This window comes from Panthera leo, chromosome D3 (genome assembly GCF_018350215.1).
Source record: "Panthera leo isolate Ple1 chromosome D3, P.leo_Ple1_pat1.1, whole genome shotgun sequence".
NCBI classification, from domain to species: Eukaryota; Metazoa; Chordata; class Mammalia; order Carnivora; family Felidae; genus Panthera; species Panthera leo.
This window is the reverse complement of record NC_056690.1, coordinates 66,245,289-66,273,276: the sequence shown is the minus strand read 5'-3', so window position 1 is coordinate 66,273,276 and position 27,988 is coordinate 66,245,289. Positions and strand designations below refer to the sequence as shown.

The following is a 27,988-nucleotide window of genomic DNA, read 5'->3' as shown; positions in this document are numbered from 1 at the left end:
CTGCCTTATGAGTCTTTTCCCTGAAAGGCATACAGACAAAGCTACATGAACTTGTCGGGAGCTTGTTAACATTACGCCAGTGCTAGATATCTCAGTATTTAAGGTACCTTCACAAATACTGATCTGTTCCCAAGACTCAGAGAACAGGAATGGCTTACTCCAGTTCCACAGCCAGTGAGGGCAGAACTGAGAACAGAGCTCAAGGCTCTGACTTCCATGTCAGATCTTTGTATTAACCTGTGCTGCTCCAGGGGCTCATTGAGGAAAATAGAAAAGGTTCTGGATCTTTTCTTTTGCTAGAGAACTATCCTTAATCTACAAGCTTCAGGATTTTGCACAGATTCTAAGACTGCTGGCAGTAATGCAGACTGCTGTTTATTTCTAGGAAGAATTAATGGGATTTATTTTGATATTGAACTTTCTGAACCCAGTTCAGAAACTAAAATGATCATGTAAAGAGTTTTTTTCTTTGGTTATTTCCTGTCCCTTTTTGGTCATCTTTTTTGTTATGTGGATTTTTTTTTTCTTTTTTTCATGTTTTGGGTAGAGAAAACTGTTGAAGCCACTTAGCAGCATATACCTAAGACATTTGAAATGTAACCAAGATACACAGGGTGTAAATTAGGTATAAAAAGGTGTTAATTTATGTAGGTAACACATCTCTGACTTAATTGCATTGGAATAAACGTTGAGAAGAAAAACTAAATTGTATGGCGGATATTATGAGCCTCCCGGAATTTCCAGCTGTTAGAATGGTCTAAGTGTGTATTTGGGCTACGTAATACAGTGTTCTCTAGGACATAGGCGGTCCCTAGACTCTGGGGCCTAGAATAATTTAGTCATGGTGCTTTCATTTCTAAGTGTGTGCTTCTTTTATTTGAAGCAGCCAACGACATTACCCCTGGCTGGAGAGTGATGCTGTGGTGGCCTCGAGCATCGTGCAGCTGTTCACTGACTGTGTTGATTCATTGCATGAGAGTTTTAAAGGTAGGAAGAGGTTACGTTATGTCTCTGGTTGGCTGTCACTTTTTCCCTAAGTCATTCGGTTAATCTTTGGCCTCTGCTCTCCCTACTTTATTTAATTTTATTTTAGTCGGGGGGCAGTCATCTTTGACCAAAGACGGTCACTGATACAACTGGTTAGCGTGAAGTTTGTAACATCATACGTTGTTTGTAAGGCAGCTCCGAGCTTCGCCAGCCATGGCAAATAGGCAGCCGTTCTCTTCAGATACTCTCTGGCCCTCATGTTGAACCTCGTTCTATCTTCTGTGCCTCTAACTCCTTTTTCATGTTTTCTTTCTGTGCTTCATTTTGGGCAAAGGCTTGAGGTCTCTCTTCCAGTTTACTCAGTCTCCCCAGTCCTGTCTAACCTGCTTAACAACAACAACAAAAAGCTTTGAGTTTCTTATTTCAGTATCTAGAAGTTGTATTTGTTTTTCAAATCTACCCTGTTTCTTTTTGATAGCATCTGATTTCTTTTTTTGTTTAAAATTCTAATTGTTATTTCTTTGAAATGTTTAAACATACTTTGCTTTATGACCTGTGTGCGGTAGTAATTATCTGAAGTCCCTGCTGGGGACACCTGGCTTATGCTACAGTTGGATGTTCCTTTAGATTCTCATACTTAGAGGCTTGTTTCCTTGTGTATTTTAAAAAAATGTTCACTTATTTTGAGAGAGAGGAAGTGTGCGTGTGCACACACAAGTGGGGGAAGGGCAGAGAAGCAAAGAGAGAGAAAGGAGGCGAGAGAGAATCCCAAGAGGCTCCATGCTTAGATCAAAGCCTCACTTAGGGCTCGATCTCAGAACTGTGAGATCATGACCTGAGCCAGTAGATATCAAGGGTTGGATGCTTAACCGACTAAGCCACCCAGGTGCCCCTCCTTTTGTATCTTTTTGTTTGTTTGTTTGTTTATTTTGAAAGAGTGCGCAGGAAGGGCAGAGAGAGAGAGAGAATCCCAAGCAGGCTCTGTGTTGTCAGTGTGGAGGGTGACACGGGGCTTGAACTCACAAACTGTGAGATCACAACCTGAGCCAAAATCAAGAGTCAGATGCTTAACCAACTGAGCCACCCAGGCACCTCTCTGTGTATATTTTTAAATTTCGTATTGTTAGCCCATATTTAGAGACATTTTCTCTGTAGAAATTCCATGAAGACCAGGATGAGGGTGTGTCTTCCAGAAAAGATCCTCATTTGTTCCATCTGGAACTATGATTCCTCAGCCTGCGGTTTCTCTCACTACACAGGTATAAGCAGTCAGACCCCAGACTCGCTTGTAGGTGTGCCCAGTTACCACGAACAGCTCCCCCCGCTTCCTCCGCTCCAAGTCCAGGTGAAGGTAGAGAAAAGGTTCCTTTCTTCCCCGGATCTGCCCTCTCAGTGAGGGCACAGGCCTTGGGAGACCCCTCATGCTATTAGAGCCCTGCAGAAGCAGACCCCTCGGCATGCAGCTGAGGCTTTGGTGTCTGTTCAGGACTTGCGTTTCCTGGGCTCTCTTTGCTTCTGGCCACCCACATTTGGCCTAGTTGTCTTCCGCTGAGTGTACCTCGCTATGCATTTTCAAAGATGTTTTATTTGGGGCGCCTGGGTGGCTTGGTCGGTTAAGTGTCTGACTTCGGCTCAGGTCATGATCTCACGGTCCGTGAGTTCGAGCCCCGCGTCGGGCTCTGTGCTGACAGCTCAGAGCCTGGAGCCTGTTTCAGATTCTGTGTCTCCCTCTCTGTCTGCTCCTCCCCTGTTCATGCTCTGTCTCTCTGTCTCAAAAATAAATAAACGTTAAAAAAAAATTAAAAAAAAAAAAAAAACAAAAAAAAACCAAAGATGTTTTATTTTACCTACTGTATCCAAATGTTTTATATTAGGAGGTTTATAAGGACATTTGTTCCACTCCACCCAGATTCTTGCGGTTGCCTCCTTTTTTTCTCATTCTAGTTTCTGTTCCTGCCTATTGAATAGATTAATTATTTCCTGAAAACAGTATTTATGTCCTATCATATTCATATTTCCAAACTTTTAAGTGTCATGTTTTAGCCCAACATTCAGATGTATCTGGCCCAGTGCGCTTCAGCATTGTGCAATGGCTTCCTTATGGAAACCTTCCACTCCAGCCATACTGCTTGACACACTGTTCCGCCGATGTCCTTGGCCCTCCCCTCACTGTACTTGCTCATGCTGACTCCACTACTGGACGAAGCCTCGGGTCCTTTATATTCTTCTGCACATGTTTTTGTACACACGTGTTTCTCTTCTGCCTTTGAATCTTCATAGTACATCTTCATAGTTTCAGTCCTTCAGGAGCAGACACCGTGGTGGGGTAGAATGCTACTTGGAATCTTTTTGGGGTGGTCCCTGGGAAGATAAGAGGGAGAGGAGCGGCAGTGGGCGAAGAATGCCTTCAGGGCCCGTGCAGGTGTAACACTTGTGAAAGGCGATGGGAAGGAAGAGCAGTGCCTCTGCCCAGGCACAGCTCCGAGAAAGGGCTGGCCAGCCCAGCAGCGAGTGCCGGGCCAGGATTCCTCACGGAGTGTTCCCCCGGTGGGCAGAAGTGGCCAGCTCTGTGCTCAGCTGTTGGCTCCACTCAGGCACTGCAGTGAGTCCTGAAGGTGCTACGGCCCGATTGGCACGTGCCGTTTCTGACTAGTGTACCTCTGTGGCTGCCGTGGCCTCTGTGGCCGCCATGTGTCTGTGTGGCACTTAGTCGCAGACTTAATATGTCATCCAGTCCTTAAAAAAATGTGCACATGTATAGAAAGATTTAGGTTCACAGCAAAATTGAGCAGAAAGTACAGCAAGTTCCCATATCCCCCCCCCTCCGCCCTGGATAGCCTCCCCCACTATCAACACCCCCCACCAGAGTGGTACATTTGTTACAGTTGATGAGCCTACACTGACACATCATTATCACCCAAAGTCATGGTGTATGTTAGGGTTCGCTCTTGATGTTGTACGTTGTTGATTTTGAGAAATGTATGATGACACATACCCACCATTACAGTTCTGCCTACGCCCCCCCCCCACTAATTCTTGGGGAGAATTTTTTTTTTCTTTCTCCGTAGTTTTAGTTTTTCTATAATGCCAAATAATTGGAATCATACATTATATAGCATTTCATATTGGCTTCTTTCACTTACTATCATGCATTTAAGATTTCTCCAAGTCTTTTCATGGCCTGATGGCTCATTTCCTTTCAATGCTGAACAACATTCCGTTGCCTAGATGTATCCATCCAGTATTTTTTATTGATCTTTTATATATATGCCTGATCTCTTAAAAAATTTTTTTTTCTGACTCAACTGTAAGATGTAAGCTCTAGGCACAGAAACGTTCTTTTTATCCCCACAAGACTCGGGCAGTGCCGTAGGTTCAGTGTCTATTTGATAAGTATGTGTTCAATGAGTAACGCATGAAATCCTAATAGTACTCACTTTTTTGTTTTTGTTTCTTTGGAAAGATAGACTTCTGGCTTCTTCTTACCATCATCAAAAAGATTTGAGCATTAAATTATAATCACAAAGGCTGTATATATTTGGTTTCTTAGTATAAGGGACAAGTACTCTCTTAGGCTCTTGCCTGTGTATATAAAGTAAGAAAGTAGCTTGGGTACAGGAGGGTACACAGCTAACATCAGGAATTGGTAGCTGAGTTCAAGGAGAGGAAACAGCACTATGCAAAGCAGGAAGAAGTATTTTGTTATAGCCTTTTAGTGAGGTCTTCTGATCCAGCTCTCTCCTTTTATTTGTGAGAAAATGAAGACTCAAAAAGCAAAATGAATTTATCTGAGCTCACAGAACTTAGGTGTATCTGGGCTGGAACTAGAAACTCAGTCTTGTCCTAAGAGATTACCTTTTAGACATCTTGTACCTACATATCCGTACTTATTTAAACAAAACTATTTTTATTCACATTTGAACAAATGCTACTCTTACCTTGTCTTAAAAGGTTAAAAACATGTTAGTGTTTCATGATGCAGAATAAAGTAAGGATGCGAACCAAGGGCACAGGCATGTTAGAAATGATAAATTGATTGGTACCGTGGGCTGATGCTTATTTGTCATTTTTCAAAAGCCGCTATTAAGAAACATCGTCAGGTTTCTGTTCTTGTTGTGCGTGGCTCCCTCTTCTTTGACTCCATTCATTCCTTTTCGTAAAACCAGAAAGTCTGAAAAGTTTTGTTTTAGACAAAATGCCGGTTACATTGCCATGAACTCTTGAGGGCACTGTAGTAATTGATACTGGTGATGATAATACTGAGTGATAACACAGGAGTGTCATTTTAGACTGACTTGGCTGAGTGACAGCAATAATCTAGTTTTACCGCACCAAGGGTTAAGTTTTAGTCATGTGGCACATTTCTTCTTGAGGGGTATTAGATTCCTCCAGGGTGCCAAAAGAGTAAGTGCTAAGGCCAGTGGCCGCGTATATGCCGAGGGCAGCAGACTAAAGGGGTACCTGGAAGTGGTTGGGGTTATGCAAGTATATTTGTGTTAAAAAGCCAAATAGTTAGAAGTTTTAAAGAAACACTGATCGCCCCTGCTTTCTCCCACATCCCAGCTACTTATTCCAGTTACCCAAGTGAGTAATTACATACCAATCTTTGTTAGTAATTTGCCATCAGTTTTTTTTTTTCCTGGCACAAGAAAATCTTTGAAAGTGAGTAAATATAGAGAACCTTAGGTCTTAGACTTTCAGTTCAAATTTCTGTTTTGTATTAATTTGTTTATTTTTAAAGATAACCCCGAATGTCTTCAGCTGTGTTTTCCATTTCAATTTCAGATAAGCTGTCGCCAGGTGATGATGGAGCCCTCAGGTTGCACCTGCTGCATTACTGTGAAGCATGCACAGCACCCAGAATGCCGGAGTTCATTCTGTACGCTTTCCATAGTGCCTACCAGAAGCTCCCGTGGAGGGACCTGCACCCTGACCAGATGCTCATGGAGGCCTTCTTCAAAGTAAGCCTCACTCCCTGTGGCACAGCCCGGCTTCTGGGCAGCAGCCTGTTCAATGGTTTTTAGCCACAGTTGCGGTGTGGGCTTTCTGTGTGCCTGTGTGGTGCTTGTGTGGAGCATGTGACTTCCCATGGAAATCGTTTCACTGTGTGAGCGGGTGATTGGAAAACACTTCTAGGACCATTTTTAAACCCAGAGAAAGATTTTGTCTGTCACATGGCTGTCACCCCCTAGATTTTAGTAATATTGTTCGATGAGTACATAGTTTAATGACTTCGTCATGCTCAATCTTGCTGTTTCTGGGTTTGCATATTTTTCTAGGATAGCATCACCAGACTTTCATACTGTTAAATGTTCTATTAAAGCAAAATGTAATTGGTACTCAAACCATTAGTTTCTTTAAGCAGTTACATAAGGGAATAATGTTGTAGGAGATAGAAGTGCGTTGTAACGGCCAATGATGCATCGTAATCGTATAAAGACCTGAAATGACCTGGAAAAAATGCTAATCTGTGTGTGTGAGTTTTAGCAGTAGAAGCAGTAGTTGTGAAAAACACCACAGTGGTGTTACTTACCAGCCAGGCAGTGTTGTTGTTCTTAAGTTTATAGTTTTCTTTTTTTGTTTGAGAGAGAGAGAGAGAGAGAGCGCAGGGAAGGGGAGAGGGAGAGAGAATCTTCAGTGGACTCCACGCCCAGCGAGGAGCCTGATGTGGGGCTCAATCTCATTCATGACCATGAGATCACGACCTGAGCCGAAATCGAGAGTCGGACGCTTAACTGACTGAGCCACCCAGGCACCCCTCTTATGTTGCTATTTTTAAAAACCTGTTATAATCTGGTCTTCTTAGCTTTTTACAGTCATTTCCATTTATTTATTCATAGTCATTAGCTCATTTGTGTTCACTCTTAACTTAATGTCAATTGATTACTGGGACACCCTAAGTGCTTTAATTACTGCGGGGCCACAGTGGTTCGCGGCAGTAGCGAAATGTACTGCAGTCCTTCTGTGCTGCACACGGAGACTCACCCAGGATGTTCTTGTCAGCCACTTGTCTGTGGCTGAGCTCCAGGGAAAGCTGAGGACAGTTGTCTCAGAGATAAAAGGTTAGGAATGATTTTGTAGCTAGGTTTAGTATATGAGACAGGTCCTAAGTATGTATTTGTCACTGTTATGAACATGGAAGAAAATGTTTATTTAAAGAGCTGTAATACAGCTTTAAGTAAGAGGGCAGCCTCAGCTGTGTGACAGATTAAACTAGAACAGTCTCTGAAGGGATGCTCTAGACTCTGTGCCTCTAGGAATTTTAGTCTAATGATAGATGACCCCGACCTGCCCAGAAGCTGGAAGCTTTTCAGTTCTATGTGTCTTGCTGGCCTTAGAAGGGATGTTTTTGAAGGGTTTAGAGTGAGGTTAGAGGTTATCAGGAGGATGAAGAATCATTTTCTAAAAGGGAAAAGAATAAGTAGTTAGTATGATACAATGATGGTAGTCATGGGAGGGCATGAATCATTACCAAGGTCCATTGATTGTGATTTTATAAATGGAGTAGAGCTTTTTAACCTTCATTTTAAACAGAAAAATTTATAGCCAGCCACATTTTATTTTAAACAGACTGTTGAGGGGCGCCTGGTTGCTCAGTCGATTGAGCGTCTGACTTCGACTCAGGTCATGACCTCGCGGTTCATGAGTTCAGGCCCCGCGTCGGGCTCTGTGCTAATAGCTCAGAGCGTGAAGCCTACTTCAGATTCTGTGTCTCCCTCTCTCTCTGCCTCTCCCCTGCTCGTGCTCTGTCTCTCTCTCTCTCAAAAATAAATAAACATTAAAAAAAAATGTAAACAGACTGTTGAAATGGGCTAATAAGATAGAACTCTGACATTGATTATATACTTTAAAATATATCTACCACCCCTCCTACCAATCCCTAATGTATTTTAAATAGGATTTAACATTATGAAGTCATCAAAAATCACAAAGACTAATGTTGTGGAGATATTTTTATAACATAACATTACACTAAAAAGGCAGTATAAAAATTATGTACACTGTTATAGTAGGTCTCAAAGTAGAGTCCTAGGACCAGTAGTGTCTGTACCACCGGGAAACTTACTAAAAATCCAAATTCCTGCTGCCACCCTAGATTTAGGAAATATAAAATTTGGCAGCAGGGTCCCACAGTCTGTTTTTTAGTGGGTCTTTAGTAGGGGGGGTGGTTCTGATGTATGATCAGCTTTAGGAACCACTGGCTAGTAGATCTCAGTCTTTGACCTGTCCTAGCACATCTGAGGGCTGTAATAGACTCCCCTGAGCTTTGGTGACTGACCGTGGCAGTCTGGTTAGAGCTAGGGAAGGTCACTCCTCTCCTATTAAGAATTAGTGGAATAGAGGCACCTGGGTGGTTCAGTAGGTTGAGCATCTGACTCTTGATTTTGGCTCAGGTCATGATCCCAGGGTCATGGGATTGAGCCCTGTGTCAGGCTCTGTGCTGAGTGAGTAACCTGCTTAAGATTCTCTCTCTCTCTCTCTCTCTCTCTCTCTCTCTCTCTCCCTCTCTCTCTCTCTCTCTCCCTCTCCCTCTCCCTCTCCCTCTCTCTCTCCCTCTCCTTTTGTCCCCTGCTCATGCACTCTCTCCCTCTCCCTCCCTCCCTCTCTAAAAAAAAATAACAAAGAAAAAAAGAATTCGTGGAATAAATAATGAACTCTAAATAAGGTGAAAAATGTACACATTCACTGAGCATGGAAGAAAAAATATGACAAACGTTAAGTCTAAATCTCTGGGGGAAGGATTTATAGATGATTTTTATAATCTGGGAAAAAAGTTATTTTCTAAAATACAATTTAGTAAACACTGATTTATACGCATCTTCAAGGTAGCTTAAAGCAAAACATTGATTTGAATTCATTTACCTTTAGGTGGAACGAGGAAGCCCTAAGAGCTGCTTCTTATTTTTGGGGTCTGTCCTGTGCGAAGTCAACTGGGTCAGTGTGCTCTCTGACGCCTGGAGCCCCAGTCCTCACCCAGAGACGCGGAGCATGATTGTCTGCCTCCTTTTCATGATGATTTTATTGGCAAAGGAAGATCAGCTGGTAGACCAAGCAGTAAGTTTGGAGAGCCTGAGATGAAGACTTGGCAAGGCTTCTGAGATCCTCCCTTTCTATGAAGTTGGAGTTTTTCACTGGTTTCCCTAACACCTCTGTCGGTGTGATATCTGCTTGGCATTTGGGATGTGCCTTCAACTAGTGCCTGATTTTCTGGGATCGTTCCTAATCGAATTCTGGATCATGAAGGGAGGCACATGGAGTTAGAATATAAAAATCAATTTTATCTTACATCTCATTAATTGCTAGTTCTATGACTAGATCCAAGAGTTCCTTTGAAAAATTGGGTTCTGAATACTTACAAATCTTAAAGTGTTTTTGCCAAGACTTTGGTTATTACTTTCACTAGCACTTCTACTTGAGTAGATACTTCTTTGACATCTTACCTGTTCCATACTGGTCATGGGCCCTCTTAGTGGTCACTCCATAGACTGGAGACATATTTCTGGGAAATGGGGAACTCCAAAACTAAAGGAGTGTGTGTTTTATTTTCAGGATTCACCTCTGCTGAATCTCCTTGGACAAACAAGCTCACTTTCATGGCATCTTGTAGACGTCGTGTCATACCAGAGTGTGCTAGGTTATTTCAGCAGCCATTACCAGCCATCCGTCATCCTGGCAAAGGAACCTTCTGCTGAATTAATCATGAAGCTCCTGAGAGTGTCTGCAGGCCTTTCTGTTCCTACTGACGGCCAGAAACATCTCGTAAGTCGAGTGGGTGCTTTAAAAGGCAGAGTGTTCTTCGGGGTTATAGTAGTGTAAGTGCTACTGAGGACAGGCTCAAGCCTCGTGATGGCTCAGTTAAAAAAGGTAGAGGATGTATGTCATGGTGCACTTATTTTGTACTCCTAGAGTTTTTAGTTTTAATTATCTCTCTTGGTCAACCTTCACTTACGGCAGTATCATGGGCTAACGAGAGGTGAAAAAGGTTGGGGGTGGCAGCTGTTGGTTTAGGGATCTGGATGTCCTTGGCAGCAGAATGGCAGGGAAGTTATGAGCACGAGTTTGAGGTCTGACCAACTCCGGTCCCCAGCCCCCTGCCGTTGTGACGTTGGTGTTCTCATCTGAATTGGAACTAGTAATACTTGCCCGTAAAGTGTTGTTGTGAGAATTAAATTAGGTAATGAACATAAAAGTGTTTGGAAAAGTTTCTGGCAAGTAATTAGTATAGCGTTAATGTTTTTATTAACGTAGTGAAAAAGGAAGAGTGTTCTGGAATTCGGGAGGATGTGTGTTCTAGTGACAGATGTGCGCGTATCCCTAGACACAGGGTCGGTCCTTCGACACACGCCTGTCTTTGTGTGGTCTCCTGCTCTGTTCTCTCTACCCGCTACCAAAGCAGTCAGAGCCGCGGCATGCTCCCCGGCACTTAACACTGCTTGCATGGATTCATATGAACGCTCCTTTTTCTGTCAGGATGCGGTTCCAAAATGCCGAGCCTTCACTCATCAGATGGTTCAATTCCTCAGCTCCCTGGAACAAAATGGAAAAATCACCTTAGCAGCCCTAGAAAAGGAGATGTCTAAGCTCTTAGATGATATCATCGCCTTTAACCCACCTGGTAAGTGGCCACGGGCAGTCATGTATTCAGTCGGTGAATCCCTGAGGCGTGTGAGGCCTCGTGAGGTCCGGGAGGCGGGCAGGACGCTTTCAGTCGTGTTCCCGGAGAAGTGATGCGCAAAGAGAGGACTGGCTTCCAGGGACACTGTCATTTCAGCACTGGGGAGGCACGAGTGCTAAGAACTTGAGGAGGGGTTCACACTGTCGGATGCTGGTGTGAGGTTAACTGGACTGAGGGCTAAGCTAGACGACTGGATTTAATGAGTGGGGGGAGCCAGAGACGGCCCATGAGCAGCATTCCAAGATGCTTTGGCTCTTCCCTGGTGGGCACTCCAGAATCACCTATAGACACGTGAAGAAATCATGTGCAGAGAACTTGTGCTCCCAGCAGTTTGGTGGACTGGGTATCCTGACTGCTTCTGCTGAAAACAACTAAGAATGCTGGAGAAAATGTTTTTATGAAACCAAAAATGAAACTTATCATGGAAAATCTTAGAAGTCAGGACCTAAGTGGAGGAGGAACCTGCAAAGGTAATTGGAGTGCCGAGGCTGGCTTCCCCCATGAAGGCTTTTGTGGAACCTTCTTAGACTGGGTGGAGACACTAAAGCCTGGGGCCTGCTAGTAATGGGATCCTAAAAGGAGCTCCTGTGCATCACCCACAGGATGGTATCTTCAGGACAAAGGTAGCTAGAGCTTAACCTGCCCCTGGGAGAGGAGGGCAAAGACAGTGGTATGTTTGACCTGGGTGTTGGGGGACATGTCTGTGTGGTGGGCAAAGAGCTACGTCTTTTTGAAAATTAGTAAGTATAAGTTGAAGCACATCTTTGAATTTGAAGCACAAATTCCCGCTACCTAGACTGTCAAGAGAAAAATTCCTGTATGTGGAAATTGAGTTCAATTTGTTCTGGGTTGGCAGTGCCGTTAGATGCCTGGTACAAAGCAACCACAGAGCCACTTTGCAGAAACCTGTCTTCAACTCTGGCCTCAGAGTTCCAAGGAATATGAAATCCTAGTGGAAAAAAAAGTCATAAAACACATAAGGAAACAAGGCCCCACAAGCAAGTCAGCAGAAAATGACAGTAGACTCACACATATAAAGACTTAAGACACTGGAATAATTAATTAGCACAGTAAACTAGTATTTTTAATCTATTTGATGAAATAAAAGATTTGAAAATGTCAGTAAGGAGCAAGAAATTATAGAAATATACAGCTTTGAGAGAGAATCAGATATTCTAGAAATGAAAATATAAAAATTGTGATAAAAACTTGGTAGGCTCAACTCATCTGAAGAGAAAATTAGTAAGCCGGAAAACGAATATGAAGACAATGTCCAGAATGCAGAACAGACAGAGAAAGAATGTGGAAGTAAGGTTAGAGGGCATGGCGGATAGGCCGAGAAGATTTACCACATATCCAGTCACCCAGTCAAAATTCCAAGAGAAGAGGACAGAACTGGGGGGAGGCAGTAAGGAGCTGGAGAGATAGCAGGGCTGAGAATTTTCCAGGGCTGATGAACGGAACACTCTTCGGATTCAGTAAACGCATCAAATCTCAAGAAGGTTGGAGAGAAATTGACATCTGTACACACGGTGGTGACACTGCAGAGGTACCAGGGACAAAGGAAACAACTTTCACATGAAGGAAGGAAGGACAGATGGGTGGACACGTTCAAAGGAACAACATTTGCACTGACCGCCGATTTCTCAGTAGCAACAAAGGAAGCTAAGACAGTGGAGCAACTCGAGTGTGCTCCGAGAAAATGACCGTGACCTGGAACTGTCACCTTAGAGATACAGTCTTCAAGGGTAAGGATAAAATAAAGATATTTTCACTGACAATGGAGAGTGTCCCAAAGACATCACTAAAGGCAGTCTTGAAGCATGTTCTTTAGGTAGAAGAGTCATCACGAATAAAAAGGATTGGATTGCAAGAAGGAAAAGTAAGCAGACAAAGTGGTAAAATGTGGTTAATATGAACATAAACTGCCTGTGTAAAGCTACAGTCAGCATGCATTTAGGGGCTTAAAAAGCAAAAGCTAAAATTAAACTATATGACCACGAGTATATAGAAGTGAGGAAGGAGGTTGAGTTAAAAGCATTCTAAAGTTTTAGTATTGTTCGAAAGGGTCAACAAATTGATTAAATTTATACCTTGATGAAATGTGAATGTTGACATTTCTCAGATGTTCGCTAAAAGAATAGAAATAAAATGTATAATTGCCAAGTTAGTGGAAGGAGATAAAAAGGAATGGCCAAAATGCATTTAGTCCAAAGAAGGCAAGAAAAGAAGCTTGGAGAAGGTGAGAAAAATAACCAAAACGAGGTGGTAGAGTTTACGTCCATAAATGTTAATGGACTGTTTAAAAGACAGAGTTTGTCAGACTGGATTAATAATGCACAACATCCAGCTCTAAGCTGTTTATAAAAAGTACATACAAAGCATAGGCTATACAAAGCTTTCTAGAAGGCAGTCATAGCGGGCAGTTACTAAAATAGAAAGCTGGCATAGCTTTCATATTAGACAGATAGATAGGACTATATGGCAGAAAGCATTACAGAGCCAGAGCGTTACAGAGCACCCAGATGATCTCTAGGGTGTTTTCCTGCCTTGAAGTTGCATGACAGAAAAATAAATAAATAAAAAGCGTTAATAGAGATAGAGTCATTGGAAATTGATAAAAGTTTTCATATACCAGGAAGATACTATAATGATAAATGTATTTGTACCTAATAACACAGTAGCGACTACAAATACCTGAAGTGAAAATTGCCAGAATTAGGAAGAGAAATGTGAAAGTCATTCACAGTAAGAGATGTGGCCACACTTCTGACAGTAATTAATTAAGGAAGGAAAATCAGTAAGGCTCTAGGAAGTCTGATGGCCCAGCTGGCTGTAGTGCCCATGTGGAGGAGATGTGCCCTGTAAACGCAGAACTCATGTGGTGTCAATCTTGCCCGGCACGGGTAAGGAACCTCATCACTTGTTCAGTAGAAAGTCAGTTTCCACCAATCCCAAAGGACTGGTGTGGAACAGACCACACACATTTTAACCACAGTGCAGTGAACTTAGGAATCAGTAGCAAAATATAATCGCGTGCTGGAATTAAGAAGCAAACTTTTAAATAACTGATGACCAAAGAAGCAATCATAATAGAAATTAAAAATATTTAGAACTGGATACAAAACCAGAATGCATCAAAACTTGTAGGATGCAGCTACAGTGGCACTTAATTGCTTGGCCTTAAATGCTTATATTAAAATTTTAAAAAGATGAAGATTAGTAAGGTAAGGATCCAGCTTAAGAGGTTATAAAAAGAACAGCAAAATACAACTAAAGACTGTGGAAGGGAAGAAGTAATAATCCAGAGAAGATAAGTAGGAAGAGACTGAGGATGAAGAACAATGAAAGTGGCCAATACAGGCGTAGGTGAATCTAAATGAAATGTGAGTGTCTAAAACAAGAATAACAGTAATGCCTCCCTGGGTCATGGCACCAGTAGGTTAATGCCCTTGCATGGTCTGAGAGTCAGTTAACATCAGACTTTGAAAACTCAAGAATGCACGTGTCATTTGTAAGATAACCACCATAAGAATGTTGAGTGTTTAACTTACAGACGAAAAGAGAAAAAGTACAATAAGAAATAATGAAAAGAAGTAAAAGAGAGAAAAAGGAATTTGGAATAGGAGGAATAAAGAGAAGACATATCAAAAGATAGTAGATTTAGACCCCGTTATGTCAGTAATTACATTAAATATGAATGACTAAAATTGTCACACCGAATAAAGGAAGGAAGAAAAAGATGACCCACTGGAAAAAAATGAACAAAGACCCTTGAATTGACACTCCACAAAAGAGAATATCTAAATGACCAGTGTATCTACAAAAAGGTGCTAAACCTTGTTAATAATCAGGGAAAATACCGGGGTGCCTGGGTGGCTCAGTCGGGTAAGCATCCGACTCTTGGTTTCAGCTCAGGTCATGATCTCACAGCACGGGGCCTGCTTGGGATTCTCTCACTCTCCCACTCTCTCTGCCCCTCTCCCGTTTATTCACACATGCATGAGCACTCGTGTACTGATCAGAGTACTCGTGTACTGCTGATCACAGAGTATATTGGTACAACCTTTTTTAGAAGTTTGCTATGATCTACTGGTTTGCATATCTTACGACTCAGAATTCTGCTCCTAGAATGTTCTAAAAGAAATGCACCTGTGCCCTGGGAAATATGAACAGTGTCTGTAGCTATGCATCTAAGGGGGTCCAAAACCGAAAAGAGCCCATTTGTTCAGTAGAAAGGACAAATTGTTGTATATTTGTATAGTAGAATACAACAGTAAAAATCTGCCACACCATGGGTGAATCTCACAAACTTTTTAATATTTACTTAAATACTGTTTGAGAATAGGTGATTGTAGTATACTATGCTGGGAAGCATAGTCATTTAAAGCTGATGTCACTGCATAGATTGGAATTGGTGAATAAGAAATCAGTTGAAATTTCTTGAACATATCTGCAATATAGATTTACCATATAGGTCATGTAATATGGTAGTCAAAAACAGAGATTCTGGAACCAAACTGCCTGCTTTATCCACTTGCTAACTATGTGATCTTGTAGAAGTTGTGTAACTTCATCTGCAGACTGGGCATAATAATCGTACCTGTCTCATGTGGATAGTGTAAGCACGGAATGAGTGTATGCCTGGAGCTGTAGCATCAGCCTGGCAAGTCAGTAACTCAGTGAATGTTAAAAAAGGAAAGAAAAGAAAATTACCAGACAGTACTGGAGAGGCTGTTTTAGAATTGATCAAATGGGCTTAGGCCCTGAAGATTAGCTAATAGCTGGCCAAGCACAGGAGAGGAGGGCTTTCTAGAAAGATCTTAATCAGAAGAGTGATGGGATCAGATCTGGTTTTTCAGAAAACATTTGTTGGCTGTGTTGATGATGCATAGGGAGAGGCAAGGGTGGGATCTACTAGGAAGTTTATTGTAGTAGTTTTTTGTTCCTGTGAGTCATAATTAAAAGGCAGATTCAAATTAAAATTGCTATTGGACTGAAATTCATAGATAATGCCTTAATAAAGAATATCTGTGGGGTGCCTGGGTGGCTCAGTTAAGCGTCCAACTCTTTTTTTTTTTTTTTTTTTAACGTTTATTTATTTTTGAGACAGAGAGAGACAGAGCATGAACAGGGGAGGGGCAGAGAGAGAGGGAGACACAGAATCTGAAACAGGCTCCAGGCTCTGAGCTGTCAGCACAGAGCCTGACGCGGGGCTCGAACTCACGGACTGCGAGATCGTGACCTGAACCGAAGTCGGCCGCTTAACCAACTGAGCCACCCAGGCGCCCCAAGCGTCCAACTCTTGATTTCAGCTCAGGTCACGATCTCATGGTTCACGAGAGCCCTGCGTCAGGCTCCACGCTGTCAGATTCTGACAGCTAGGGATTCTGTTTCCTTCTCTCTCTGCCCCTCCCCCGCTCGTGCTTGCTCACTCACTCTCAAAATAAATAACCTTAAAAAAAAGAATATCTCTACCCATAGAAATACATGAAAAAATAGGTATTCATATATAGTGTGTTTCTAAAACCTTTGTTTTTGAAGTCCTTGCTTGATAATAAGTAGGAGTGTTGTTGTTTTTTTAATGTTTATTTATTTTTGAGAGAGAGGGAGTGAGCAGGGGGGAGGAGAGAGAGAGGGAGAAAGAATCCAAGCCGTCTCCACACTATCAGCACAGAGCCCGATGCAGGGCTTGAACTCATGAACTATGAGATTGTGACCTGAGCCGAAATCAAAAGTCAGACGCCCAACCTGACTTGCCACCCAGGTGCCCCGATAAGAAGTAGGTCTTATGGTAACATTAAGTTAGGGTTTATTCAACACTTGTGAGTGGGTGAGTTTGGTTTGATAGGTGTGATGAGTAAGACCAAGACTCCCCTACTTTCATTGATGTGAGTACCGAAGCCTTGTGATAAGAAAGCCCCAGTTCTAGTTCAGTAAGAAATTTTACCTAACTCGAGGAGAGCTAGAAGGAGCTGGCAACAACCGTGGCCTGTTGGATTGTCTTTTCCATGAACTCCCGGTGAAATGTTTTCTATTTGGGGATGTGGAGAAGGAATCCACCTCAATAACGTTTTGCAGTTCTCTTGTGGAATGAATTTGCTTTTTCTCGTCCTCTGTTCTCTTTTCATCTCAATTTTTTGGAAAGACCCATTATATTGCCCGTCTGTCCACTTTTCTTACTGAAAAAAAAAAGAAAGAAATAAAAACTGCTTAAGTGAGGAGTTCTTTTGAAAAGGTTTAAAAAGGTTTTTCTTTTCCTTACTTTTATATTTAGTTTTAAGGAATAACCTCTGTTCCTTGTAAATCACTCCAGAATATCTACAGCTTTGGCACTGGTGAGTGGAGGTACTGTTTCTAGACAGTTTACCAGGTGGCTTTTGAGATCTGTGAGCAAAGTCTGGACGATAAAGTCTAAGTAAGCATGTTCTGGTAAATAATTTAGTCTTTTACCAGCTTGATGTCTATTTATTGAAGTATAGCTCAGCCGCCTCCCGTGACCAGGGATCTCTCAGTGGTTCCTCCTTTGCCCTTACGAAGTACTGATGTGCTGCATCCTGTCCTTAAAAGCTACACCCCATGCAGAGTGTTCCTTCTGGTCCTTCAAGATCAGTGACCAGAACTGTAAAGTGTGCCCCGGAGTGTGGCCAAGATCGGGCACATTGACATCTCCATTCCTGCAGCCACTCACGATGTGTCTGTGCTCCCCTGCAGACATGGACAGCCAGACCCGCCACATGGCGCTCAGCAGCCTCTTTATGGAAGTCCTGATGATGATGAACAACGCAACTATTCCAACGGCAGAGTTCCTCCGGGGCAGTGTCCGCGCCTGGATTGGGCAGAAAGTGCACGGGCTGGTGGTCCTGCCTCTCTTAACAGCAGCCTGTCAGAGCCTGGCTTCTGTCCGCCACATGGCTGAGACGACGGAAGCCTGCATCACTGCCTACTTCAACGAAGGTACGAGGCTCTCTTTAGGATGGTCTTTTCCAGGGGAGAGTAAAGCTTTCTCAGAAAGATGTACCTTTCTGGACCCTTCCAGTGAGCGATTTGTTTGTTAATGTAGCTGATGTTTCACAATGTATTTTGTATTGTCCACAAAGATCTGCAGTTAGTGTGAGAACCTATGGCCCGTGCTGTTAGTACAGTCCTGTTTCAGTGGAGGGAACCTCCAATTCATTTTACAGTGGTTTTGGAGGTCAGACCGGCTCTTTTATGGGAGGCAGGTCATGTAAAGTCACAGGCCTAGCCATGATCTTCCAAAGAAATGCTATAAACCAGAATCTTTATAAGACCCACTGTGTTAATATTCTTTATTTTTGTCACTTTTTAAAATGAGTTTTCATGTGTGTCTTTTATTGCTTCTTGTCACATCTTTTACACTATTACAAAGAGATCAAAGCCCACCCCCCCCCCCACCACATTTTAAAAATCATTCTTATTCCCTAACCTCCCTCTAAACTCGATTCTGGAAACATTGTGGTCTGGTTAAGAAGAATTGCTTGGATGAACATTCTCAGCTGTGATACCCAGATACACATCATTGTGCACACAGTAGGAGAGAAGGAAGGGTGTTAGAGCAAGAAGGCCGGGAAGTGCCCGTCACCTGCTGCTGTCCTTCCTTGACAACCCATGAACAATGCATGTCCCTGTGTCCCCCCATGGAAGGTGCTGCACATGTCACCATCTCCCCGCTGTCATTCCCCCAAAGAATTGAGAACCACTAGGATAACACTCCTGCTTCAAATTCATTCGGGTTGCTAAAATCAAAAAATTTTTTTTCAGTTTGTGAAACAGTTTTAAGGATTTCTGTTGAGGTATGAGTCAAACCAAGCCCTGAAAAGTAGAAATACTTCTGTCAAATAGAGTAATAATAATTTCCTTGAGAAAAGCATATTCACAACCCACTTAAAAGGTATTAGATGAAGTTAAAACCCTTAGGTGACTTGGACAGGCAGTACCTACCTGTGATTTTAAGGTATTAAAAGGGAGAGAAGGGTGATTCTGATCTCTTGCCCTCTAGCTGTGGATGGGCACTTAGCGTGAGGACTTCCCAGTCTCTGCCATGAGGCACGTTTCACTTGTGTGGCCTCCAGGGCCCACGCGGGCTTGACATGAAGCCTAAAGTGAAGAGGCCCCTTCCAGCAGGTAAATAATTTCATTCTTGTTTTCATCTTGCTATCTTTCCTTGTTTTTTTTTTTTTTTTTCAGGCTCCCTCAGTCAGAATTTAGGATGGGGCCCCATTCTGGTGTCCCTCCAAGTTCCGGAGCTCACCATAGAAGAATTTCTGCAGGAGTGCCTGTCCCTCGGCAGCTACCTGACTCTCTATGTCTACTTGCTACAGTGTTTAAACAGCGAACAGACTTTAAGGAACGAAATGAAAGTGCTTCTCACCCTGAGCAGGTGGTTGGAGCAGGTGTACCCCGGGTATGTTGGCCCTGTGGCTGCTCTGTCCCTGTCACTGTGTTAACACGCTGGGCTGTCAGCCAAAGCTTTGAAAGTACCAAGTGTCCCCCATACTTAAAATTCAAATGTGGAATTTCAATTAAACAGGAGCGGAAAGAAGCCACCTCTAATTGTGTTTTCCTCCTGGGCCTCCCCCCAGCTCCGTGCAGGAAGAGGCCAAGCTGTTTTTGTGGTGGCACCAAGTCCTGCAGCTGTCCCTGATTCAGACGGAACAGAGTGACTCGGTCCTGATAGAGTCTGTCGTTCGAATTCTGCTCATGCTTCAGAGCAGACAGAGCCAGCTGGCCGAGGAGAGGCTCAGCTCCGGGATTCTGGGGGCAATCGGGCTGGGCCGGAAGTCGCCCCTGTCTAACAGGTAAGCAGGCGCCTGCCACTGCTCTTCCCACTGGGCCTCAGCATCTGTCCCTGCTTGGGGACTGGGATACTTGAGTAGGCTTTTTGACTTCAGGGCTAGGTCCCCTCATAGATTAAGGGGGGAGAAAATCAGCTTGATTACATCTTTATATATTACAAAACATGTTTATTTTTTGTAAACAACTTTGTTTTCACATTTAAAGAATGTTTTCTTAGTAATATCTCTCGTTGTATTTTGACTGTGTAACCTGACCACACTACTGATTTCTTTCTGGCTTTGAGCCAGCGATGGTGTGTAAAGTTAGGTTATAATACCCCAGTTAGTTGCTTCACTGTCTGTACTTTGTCAGGGCAGCGCAGGCCCATGAGGGACTCAGTCTCCTGGAACTGTGAATCGCGATGAGTTCAAGTCAACTGATGAGAGGGATAAGTAACGAGAAACAAGTCTAAGTTTTTGTTGCTGAAAATTGCAAGGCATGGAAGAATTTGCCACTGGCCTCCAATTTTTGTCTCCCTTATTGGCATAGTGGTTTTCTTCCCTAGCCTTTATCAGGGTTGAAAAGAGTTCTGCCATTGTGATGTCAGCATTCTTGTAGAATAGCCCATTGCAACTTCGGGAATCAATCCAGACCAGGTCACATCATGTGTCTTTGTTTGTGGTAGAATTTAGCAGGAGTATGTGACTTTGATTTACCTAAACTGTGGAAGACTACACATAACGTAAAATTTATTACGGTAACTCTTTTAAACTATACAATTCAGCGGCGTTTAATACATTGACAGTGTTGTACTCATTGCCACTGTCTAGTTCAGACATGTTTCTGTCTTCCCAACAGGAAATCCCATACTCGTTAGACAGTTAACTCCCTATGTCCCTCTCCCCTGAGTCTCTGGCAGCCACTAAGTGACCTTCTGACTTTATTATATCTTTTCTGGACATCTCATAGAAATGGAATCATATACTGTGTGGCCTCTTGTGTCTGGCTTCTGTGACTTCACCTGAAATTGCAAGACTCACCCATGTTTAATCATGAATCAGTACCTCACTCCTTTTTATGGCTGAGTAATATTCAGCCATGTGGATGTGGTATGGATGTATCACATTTTGTTTATCCATTCATCGGTGGATAGACATTTGGGTTTTTACACTTTTTGGCTGCTGTGAAGTTTGTTAACAAATTTTTGTTGCACATGTTTTCCGTTCTTTTGAGTATGTGCCCAGGAGTAGAATTGCTGGGTCATATGGTTTCTCTGTGCTTAAGTTACTGAGTAACTGCCCAAATCCATTTTCCTGCACCAGTTTTTACATTCACACCAGCAGTGCCTGAGGTTCCAGTTATTCTACATGTTTGCAACAGTCTGAATGTTGCTTACGTTTTTTGGGCAGTGATGATGGAAAGGAAGGTTAAGGCTCCTTCTTGGTCATACTTAAGATTTTCCTGCAGAGGCTAGCAACAACGTTAGGTCTGAAATGTGTTTATCTTGTTTTTAAAGAGAAAATGTGGTATTTATTTTAAAATATTTACTTGAATCGTCATTTACTTCTGACCTCTCCCTGACGCCGAAGGTTCCGAGTGGTTGCTCGAGGCATGGCCGCCTTCCTTTCGGTTCAGGTTCCTTCCGAGGATCAGATCCGTTTGAAGCCTGGCTCTGAATTACATCTGACCCCAAAAGCTCAGCAGGTCAGTAAAAACAGCTTTACAGTTAAGGGTCGGAGTCTTTTCGGCGGGCCTTCCCGGGAGGCGAGGGGCGGCAGCCGTTGTCCTCACACACGGCGGCGTGGTTCGCTGTCGTAGCTCTGTGCTGTGCTCTGCATACTGCACGTGCCTGCCTCAGATTTTAAACCAGTTTTTGTAGGTGCGTGCCTAGAGCACTGGAAGTGCCGTTGTAGAAAAAGCAAGGCCATGGGCAAGCCAGCCGGTCCAGGGTCGAATTGGTTCTGCTGAATAGGATTGTGACCACGTGCTGGGGGCCAGGGACTGGCACAGAAGATGGGGCCACAGGAGACTGACTAGGTTAGTTGAGCTTTAACTTGGAACCAAGGAAGTCGTTCTGATTTTGTGAGTCTGGGGGCTGACCCCTGTTGGCTGATGTGGGAATAACCAAAAAACATGGACACAGTGGCAGCTGTGAGAAATTATAGTTTGTTCTAAAAACGTGGGAGGCCACATGGCAGTGGTCCTGTCCTCATAGGTATTTTCACCTGTAAACAGGCTGGCCGTGTACAGAGGGGTCTCCTGTAAAACAGTGGCCAGCATTCCCGAGTGCTCACCGGAGGCACTGTTGTGAGTTTTAACTCACTTGATATTAATGAGTTAACGTTTTAGCTCATTTAATCCTCACAAGAACCCTGTGCTGTAGGAGCTGCTGTTATCCTGGTTGTGTGCTGAGGAAGTGGGGCCGAGAGGGGCGGGGCTCAGTGACTTGTAAGTGCCGGCTGGGGCCTCGCCCCCTCTGCGCTCTGCAGTTCTGTGTCGGGTGGGCGGTCGCACCCCTTGCTCTTCGTCCTTTGTGGCCTTGTGATGTCCAAGCCGGCCACGTGCAGGGCGATCTCTGGGTTATTAAGAGCAAGCATCCAGCGATCCAGGCAGCAGGTTCTTCACAGGCTTCTTGGTTTATACAGTACCCGATACTTGTCGCCAATTGACCTGACAACTGCCGTTTGAGTCCCTAATGTCATATATGAGCCGTGTAGAAACTGCCACACGTGGGCAGGAAATTCTCCTGAGGGCCGATTGTGAAGTGGGCGCGACACCCACGTATATTCGAGAAGTCTGATGCTCTCCTGTGGCTACCAGGTCTCCCGGGCCTTGCCTCTCCACCTTCATTCCCTTATGTGATGACTCCTGCCTGCCCCCCATTGATGCCTGTTCTCAGATTGAACTTCCTCCACCCAGCAGTCAGGTTGGGAGCTACATCCCTTCAGTTGTTCATTTTTGGCTCTGAGACTTCTGTCTTCAATCTCCTGGCAGTTTATTTCTAAGCTGCCAAATTATTTACCATCCTCAACGACTTCTCCATCCGTGTTTACTGACCTGAGCATTGATCTGCATTTGATCTGCATTCTCTCGTGTGGTGGCCCCCATATCTGAGAGGGGAAGGTGTGGGGTAGTCTGTGGTCACGTTCAGAATCCTGGGGGTGGATGACCAGTGTAGCTGGAGAACAAAGCTCTCCCACACCAAGAACCACTGTTCTGATTTTGTTTTCTCCACATACAGTCTTCTTCTCCTTTCCTACTATGAAGGAAAGAAATGTTAAAATTGTGGAATTGAAGAATGTTTTTCTTTATTCCCGAAGAGAGGCATGGGAACACCTTCATTGTTTCTGACGGGCAAAGCTGAGGAGCTTGATCTGTACTTTATGCTTGTTGACCGATAGAATGATCTCACCCTCAGCAGCACTTAGGCACTGGTTTCTTTTGAATGCATATAAATAGATAGTTTAATATGACGTGATTTTGTAATCTAAGAACAAACCCAATAACAAATCAAAATCTCACAGTAGGTGGTGCCTGGGACTTCGGCTTGGGTTCTAGGAGGAGAGGCAGCAGGAGATCGGTGGGGAGGGCTCTGTGCCGGCACTGGCGGGAAGGAGGATAAGGCAGTGGGCCAGCCTGGCCTGGCTGCCCCAGTGGCTTTCTGCGGGGAAGGTTGGAGAAACAGCACAGCCAGGAGGAGGGAAGGCTGGGTGTGGAGGCTGCTGAAGCCAGAGAAGCTTGGGTGCTGGCTTCCTTCTGCTGTGGTTCATCAGTGCCTGCCTTTGGGACTTCTACTTCCGGTTCCCTAGGCTTCCCAGTTGCACCAGATGATGGCAGGTGTGCTGCACCTGCGGGGATCACGAACTGTACATCTGTGTGGTTAACCCTCCCATCTTCTGTGTCTTTCAGGCTCTGAATGCTCTTGAATCCTTGACATCAAGTAAGCAGTATGTTGAATACCAGGATCAGGTATCACAAGCTGCACAATTTATAAAGCATCCTGGCCATTGCCTCCAAGATGGGAAAAGCTTCCTGGCTCTTCTTGTTAACTGTCTCTATCCAGAAGTGCATTATTTGGACAACATACGATAGTAACACCGAGTCTCTCAAAAAAACCTGTTGCTGTTTATGTTTACATTTAACTTTGCTGTTGCACAAGTAACTTTGCTCAGTCTCACTGCAGAGCTCAGTTGGGCCAGTGAGTTCGTTGACTGAGAGGCAAGTCGGGAGGCACTAGATAATTCTGTTGTGCATGCGCATGTGTGTATGTCTTTGTGTGTGTGTGTGTGTGTGTGTGTGTGTGTGTGTGTGTTTTCTTAGTTCTTGAAACTTCCCAGGGCCTTTGTAGTTTTTATGTTCACCCCACTGGAGAAAATGAGTCCCACTTGGGCACAGAGCCATTCAGCTGCTGGATCCCCAGTCACCTCACAGGACCCCCCCACGGGGCTCTGTTGTATGTCGCCATTTCTGTCTTCCCTGTTTTATTTAAATCTCAAGACTGCTGTGTCAGATCTAACTGCTTTGGGAATCATGTAGAACCCTCAGTTTTGAACCTCATTTGTGTTCTTTCAAAGTAAAACAAGCTTTGAAAACTTCTGCATTTCTCAAATGTGGGGAAATACACCAGCTTCAAAGTATTATTTCCCTCAAAATGGAGATAAGAATGCTGAATTAAAGTGAGGCATTGTCTGAAATGTGGCCACTTGATCCTTGATTGTAGCGGATGGCAGAGATGGTGACAAGTCCATTTCCATCCAGCTGTGGTCCTCATGAAGAAGGAGATGTCCATGTAAACCGAGGGGGCACACAGGTAGCATGTGATGAGCAGACTGTGTACAGACGTGTTTCGTTTGATCCCCGTGGTGGAGAGTGTGGTCACTGTGGACATATGTGGACATAGTGTCAGGCCTACCCCAGCCCATTCCTGCATTCACACCGCTCCCTCAGCCCCCGTGGACATCAGAGTTTGCACCTCTTGATAGACAGCAGGTTTGAAATCTGAAGGCCTTGCTGTCTAGAGAGGGAGTCTGAGAACTTAATGCTCTGTATTCTGCTTGTTTCTTCATTCCACATTTAAGCTCAAATGAAGTTAGACACTTGTCCGTGGAAACTTGACTTTTCCAGTAGCCATGTGCCTTGTGTTGTTGTTCACCATTCACTCGCTACCAGAGCCTGTCTGCTGCCTTGCTCTGTAGCCAGCTTCTTGCTCTTGTCATTTCCACCCCCGGCATGAGCAGTTTGACTTCTGCCTTCCTAATTCTCTTGGCTCGAAATTGATTTTGTTCATTCAGCTTGCAGAATATGTCTTCTGTTCATGGATTAATTATAACCCAAGGATATTTATCTAACGGTGTCTGAACTGAGAGCCCTCAGCAGGGGGAGCAGGATAAAGGTTAATGGAGTGATAACCTCTCTTCAGATCTCCTCTTGGAGTGCTCACCCCAACATTTGGAAGTGTGCGGGAGCCTGTTCTCCCATTTTGAACTTGTTTAGTTGCACAGAACACATCTGCTCCACAGATCAAGATTATCCCTGTGAGCCTCCAAGGTTGTAGGCCACAAAGCATCCCTCTCAGAGGGCACGTCACAGGGCTCTCCTTGGTTTTGCTTTTCTCCATTTTCAAAATCAGTCAGCCTCCCTGTGCTGTGTTAAGAAAATGTCATAAGCTGTGGGCAGTTCAGTGGCCGATTTGGCAACAAAGATTTCATGACAGAAGTGTTTTGTGTGCTGTTTTCTGTGAGGAGGCTGTAATTATTGATATCCTAGAATGTGAAAATTTTGAGTGACAGTCTACATTTTAAAGACAATTATGATTCATCTATTAATTTTCAAAGGTTTGTAATATTTATAATGTATTTGGTCTGTAAAAATTATAAAAAATAAAATCAGTCTTTGGTTGTAGCTGGCAAGAATATGAATTTTAGGGGTATTTCAGTTTAATGCAGAATGTTATGCCCAATGTCCTCTGTTTTGATACTGGAACTTGATTATCAGAGATGGTTGGTGAAATACTTCCTCTCTGACTACTTTGTGCTTAACGGTGGAGGCCTCACTCACCCCATAGCCTCCTTGGAGCGTCTCGAGGCTGAGGAAGTGCTTTAAAGATGCTGAGATAGTTCAGAAGGGGGCAACACTGCTGTAGCCTTCTGGGGGCAGAATAGAACAGCCAGCCCTTGGCTTTCAGGAATGATGAGCCTTTACTGCCCAAAACAGTCGGCCTCCGGAGAGCGCAGGGCCAGGTTCAGACACCCTTGCCTGCGGTGCCAATGTGATGCCTGGATCAAGCCAGACCAAGGCCGCCCCGCGCCGAGCGGTGTTGGAGGTGAGCTAGCACTGACCTTCCCTGCCTGTGCCCGTTGGTGGCACCTGGCTTGGACAGGGACGTCGTGACAGGTGCCTCCCCTGCATCTGCACTCATCTCCCCACAGCTCACAGAGCTCGGGTCCGAGAGGCACGCTCGACCTCCCCCGTTTCCTGGCTCCTGCGCCCGACTGGAACAAGGGGACAGGGCAGAAAGCTGGAAGGCACAGGCCGATGGGGAGGTTGTGCTGATATGTCCGCTCAGCCTGATGGAGGAGCCAGGACCCACCCGGCGTGATCCCAGAGCTCCTGGGCGTGCAGAGAACATCATGATCAGTTTGGGGCTCAGTCACATCTGCCCCCTGGGGTGGCCTGAGTCCCTCATTCTGAGGCCGGGCGAGCCTCTCCAGAAAATGAAAACCCCCCGAGTGGCCTCACTTCACCATAACCAGCCCCATTCCTCCCGCTCAGTTACTAAAATCAGCACATCCAGGGGGCACAAGGTAGGGTGTTCAGTTCATGCCCTTTCTTTTGAATGAAGGTGATACACAGTTTTCTATTGGGTTTTTAATACTAAGATTAATGATTTCCTCTGGAGCAGGAAGCAAATGCTGTAGAATCATGACTTTTAAAGTTCATCTGGTCCCACTTCTCACTCAGCAGGGACCCCCAGCCCTGCTCTTCCAGCCAACCCCCTGCCTCTCCTCCGCCCTGTCCTGTGGCCAGGAGTCCTGCCCCTTGTGGACAAGCCCAGGTGGGCATTGGCTTTATGTTGTGCCAGAACTGGCCTGATGACATTGGTCATGGTTCGGCTGCAGCTGGCCAGGCCGGGGCTCCTCTGCTACTCTAACCGGTCTTCTAACATTTTCAGACCTCATCACCCCCCTGACCCCACCGGTCCACCTCTTAGTCTTCATGCTAAATGCTCAGTGCCTTTAGTTGGTCCTCTTCCCCCACGATGTCTGACAGGGCTGCTCTTTGGGGAAAGTGCCCAAGTTAGCCCATGTTACTCCAAAAGGGCCGTGTCCATGAATACCAGGGCCGGGGCTCAGGGACACAAACTTGAGGTGGCAGTCACCCGCAGACACCAAGAGAGTATGCTTCCTTCTGTTTTGTGCCCTTGGCCTGATCTCTGTCCCGGGCTTTGTCACACCAGTGTGGGCCAAGCAGTGACGTTGACCCCCTGGGACATGTGGATGGCATCGGCTCTCGGCGGCTGTGCCCTGTGGTTCGCACATTCAGTTAGTGGCGAATTCAAACTCCACACCTTGGTTTAACATTAGTTGCTGCCCAAGATCAGTCTCATCGCCTGCCTGCATGATAAGCTAACAAATAAGGCGCTTTGAACGTATCCTTTAACACTGTCTGCTCTTCAGTCTGGACCAACTTCACGGCTTATTTTGAAGTAGTAGCTGAATTTTTTTCTGCTCAGTTAACTTTGTCTTACTAAACAAAACGAGGAGTCTAATGTTGGAAACAAACATGTTGCTTTTTTTTTTTTTTCCCAAGAGTATCCTCATACTGATCTTCCGTTTGAATCTGGGTTGAGCTGGATAAAGTTCTTGGCTCACAGCCAGGCGCTCTTACAGACCTTGTCCTGGTCCTTGGTGATCCCCACACATTATAGAGCCATCAAGTGTCCTGCAGAAGCTACAGCTGACACTTCTTCCAGTCTGGATAGGTTCCTGATTTTTGGTGACAATAACTTGAAAAAAATAAAACCGAACTACTGACCCTGTTTGGGGATAATGAAATCACTAAGGAATGAATGTTGTATTAAAACTTTTATTTTTTAATGTACAGATGTAGTATCTCTCACTGAGCGCTGAAGGTTAGAATTTAGTTTTCCTTCAGTGGCTTAAAATCACTTACGTGGCAACAAGTACTTCCTAAGTGTGTTTAACTCTTTCCTTCCCACATGTATAGTGTGGCCTTTAACAACCACATCTTACCCGGTCATTAAATGTGCAATATTCAACTTCTTGTTCATTGTTGAGCATTTTACACGCTTGTACAAAGATTGAGTTTTTATATAATGATGAGAAACAGAGAAATGCGAATGGGTTTAAGTAAAATCCTGCAAATAAACCAGAATTAAAATTGAATTTACATGTGGTGGACACGTCTCGTTTTTGGCAGATTGGTTGGCAGGTCTTTTCATCCAGAAGTCACACTAAGAAAAATTTGGAATCAGAGAGCTTGTAAGGGGTAGAATCTGTATTTTGTGAC

At 44.2% G+C, this 27,988-nt stretch overlaps 2 protein-coding genes across 7 annotated transcripts in view; one reads left to right on the top strand and one right to left on the bottom strand.

Moving 5' to 3' along the window:
• The window catches only part of EPG5 (ectopic P-granules autophagy protein 5 homolog), a 117,697-nt gene extending 89,715 nt beyond the window's left edge, over positions 1-27,982 (top strand). For 3 of the 5 annotated variants that reach the window (XM_042910592.1, XM_042910589.1, XM_042910593.1), the window contains 10 exons: positions 884-987; positions 5,773-5,948; positions 8,857-9,042; positions 9,538-9,747; positions 10,459-10,603; positions 17,378-17,620; positions 18,872-19,088; positions 19,267-19,482; positions 21,049-21,163; positions 23,369-27,982. In XM_042910592.1, coding sequence (XP_042766526.1) covers positions 884-987; positions 5,773-5,948; positions 8,857-9,042; positions 9,538-9,747; positions 10,459-10,603; positions 17,378-17,620; positions 18,872-19,088; positions 19,267-19,482; positions 21,049-21,163; positions 23,369-23,551 — 1,795 coding nt within the window. In that variant the 3' untranslated portion in view covers positions 23,552-27,982. The remainder of the gene's footprint in view (positions 1-883; positions 988-5,772; positions 5,949-8,856; positions 9,043-9,537; positions 9,748-10,458; positions 10,604-17,377; positions 17,621-18,871; positions 19,089-19,266; positions 19,483-21,048; positions 21,164-23,368) is intronic. The other 2 variants (XM_042910590.1, XM_042910591.1) reach the window with 2 other exon arrangements.
• Positions 10,717-27,988, bottom strand: part of SIGLEC15 (sialic acid binding Ig like lectin 15) — a 35,616-nt gene continuing 18,344 nt past the window's right edge. The window contains exons 4-5 of one of the 2 annotated variants that reach the window (XR_006195269.1): positions 16,614-16,845; positions 10,717-11,612 (exon numbers count right to left, since the gene is read on the bottom strand). Coding sequence is in view for 1 of the 2 variants with exons in the window: in XM_042910596.1 (XP_042766530.1) it covers positions 16,791-16,845 (55 nt within the window). In the remaining variant the exon portion in view is untranslated. Of the gene's footprint in view, positions 11,613-16,379; positions 16,846-27,988 lie in introns of those variants that run through there. The other variant, XM_042910596.1, reaches the window with a different exon arrangement.